The sequence below is a fragment of the Saprolegnia diclina genome (genome assembly GCF_000281045.1).
Source record: "Saprolegnia diclina VS20 unplaced genomic scaffold supercont1.81, whole genome shotgun sequence".
Taxonomy (NCBI): domain Eukaryota; phylum Oomycota; class Saprolegniomycetes; order Saprolegniales; family Saprolegniaceae; genus Saprolegnia; species Saprolegnia diclina.
This window is the reverse complement of record NW_008246148.1, coordinates 45,369-47,743: the sequence shown is the minus strand read 5'-3', so window position 1 is coordinate 47,743 and position 2,375 is coordinate 45,369. Positions and strand designations below refer to the sequence as shown.

At 52.4% G+C, this 2,375-nt stretch overlaps 1 protein-coding gene across 1 annotated transcript; it reads left to right on the top strand.

Annotated features, from left to right (window-relative positions):
* Window positions 1–1,265: 1,265 nt before the first annotated feature.
* Window positions 1,266–1,814, top strand: SDRG_14943 (hypothetical protein; the record flags this gene model as incomplete). Its single annotated transcript, XM_008621103.1, has 1 exon — window positions 1,266–1,814. A coding segment is annotated over one exon (502 nt), but the record flags the coding sequence as incomplete, so codon positions are not given.
* Between the last annotated feature and the right edge of the window lie 561 nt (window positions 1,815–2,375).

Below are 2,375 nucleotides of genomic sequence, written 5' to 3'. Positions count from 1 at the left end.
CATCTTCTTCCGCGTCCTTGCGATGCTCGCGCTGCGCTACATCAACCACACCAAGCGGTAAACAGATAGAAACTATGTACATAATACACACATTTATATATCGCAAAAGGAAATGTCGATGGTCGGCGGTGGGTACCGCGTCTCAAGTAGTACGAATCGTTTATGGACCCATGCTTGGACGCACAGCAAGTCCGTCGCTGCTTGGCTGCTGCCAAGAGGACCGAGCATTTGCTATTGGCTTATCGCCTGGGAAGGACGATAGTTGTCCACTGCCTTTCTCAACAACTCAGCACACTCCGAACGTCCATTCTACAACCCGCACACTGGCTGCGGACCCTCCCCGAGGCTGGTCATTTGCCCATTGGCTTGATCATGTCACTGCCGCCGACGGCGTACGCCATCGCTGGAGCTTACGCTTTTCATTTCCTTTGTATCGGATGCGGCGCGGGGCTGATTGGACGTTCGCTCGCTGCAAAGTCTACGGGGAAGGACGGAGCGGTTGTGCATCCGCTCAAAGCGACCGCTGCTGGGATCATGACGTATGGCGCGCTTCACCTCACTGGTGACGCTGCTTTGCGTCGGTTCAAGCCTCAAACGCAATTGGGCGAAGTCGTTTTCCTGACGGTCAAGTACAATGTCTCCCAAACCATCTTGGCTGGTGCCCTCATTGCGGGCGTCTATGTCTTTCGTGTCGTGGGCACGAACATCGATCCCGAGTTGACAAGGACGAGCATGACGCGCAGTTCAGAAGACTCGTAATCGCGAATATCAAGTCCGTCTACTTTGCCGTCGATTGAAACAGCAAGTTGATGAAATACTGTGTCCCTCGAGAGCCTTCCATGTGAGCGACCGCAAATATAGAGCCTGCAACTAGAGTGAAGTCTTTTATGGGGACGAGAACAACGCTTTAACCGACGAGATGATATATCACGGCCAAACAGTCGCCGCCGGCGCGCCACAACCAGCGTTGGTTGGGCAATGCGGTTGTTTGCAGTCGATTGGTTGATGCAATATGTTGTGGGCATCGTCGATGACGATGGTATCGTGCGTGGAAAAGACGTCGCTCTGTCATTTCGACTCGTACCCGGTGGCTTGCAGTGGGTGCTCCAACGTCGCCAGGCGTCGAATAAACAAAACGTGCGACCCGCATGACAATACTGTAGCACGTCGACGTTGCACCGCGAGATTGCTGGCCGTGTGCAGAGCGTTGGTGGTGGTGGCTCCATCGGGCGTGAAAAATGACGGTCCTCCCTTTTGCTTTTTCTCAGCAACCGACAACACACAAATGCAACAACCAGCACACTCCAAACGTCCATTCTACAACCCGCACACTGGCTGCGGAACCTCCCCGAGGCTGGTCATTTGCCAATTGTCGAGATCATGTCAGTGCCGCCGACGGCGTACGCCATCTTTGGAGCCGTTTCGATCCTGCCGGCTCTTTGTATTGGGCAAGGCGCCTGGCAAATGGGACGTTCGCTCGCTGAGAAGTCTACGGGGAAGGACGCGGCGCTTGTGCGTCCGTTCGAAGGCCTCTTTGCTGGGATCACGACTATTGGCGCGCTTCACCTCACTGGTGACGCTGCTTTGCGTCGGTTCAAGCCTCAAACAGTAATGAGCGAGGCCATTCTCTCTGCGAGCAAACCCTACGCCTCTCAAACCATCACGGCCGGTGCTATCATTGCGGGCGTCTATGTCTTTCACGTCGTGGGCGCATTGTCCTTTGCCGAGTCGACAAGTAGTAGCATGGCGAGCAGTTCGAATGATTAGATATTAGTAATCGCTTATGTCAAGTCCACAGGTTGACTTTTCTGTCCATTGAATTCAAAACAGCCAAAGCTAAGTCGAGGACGGTGACCGGCTTGGGTTGAGGCGTCTCTGACTAGGTCGCGTCAGATGCAGTCATTTGTGATCGATGCGGCCGAGAGCCAGCGAAATGAAAAAATGTACAATATTGGAATCAGGGAGGCTTTGGTCCACAGGCAGTAGGAGCCGCCGCTTTTGACACCGTCGCATTGCCAAAAGAACGATTAACGGCAAACGTTCTTTCACCACCCGTACGTCTTCGCACGAAGTGTACGTTGGACGTAGGAATGGAAAATGAAATGTAATGAGATCATATTACTACGTCTGACTTCTACCTAAACATTTTCCATTCTTCACGCAAGTGTGTATACCAAACCCCACCACTCGAAGCGCTGAAGCCAGATCACAACCACAGTCTCAAATCTCAGACCCAGCAATTCGAATCGTACTAGCATCGATGCATTATTTCAAATCAAATGAATGGAATATATTTTTGTTGTATCACACCTACGCTTTTCGTGTCGTACACTTTATCGCTTGGTGTGGTTGACGTAGCGTAGCGAGACGAGGGC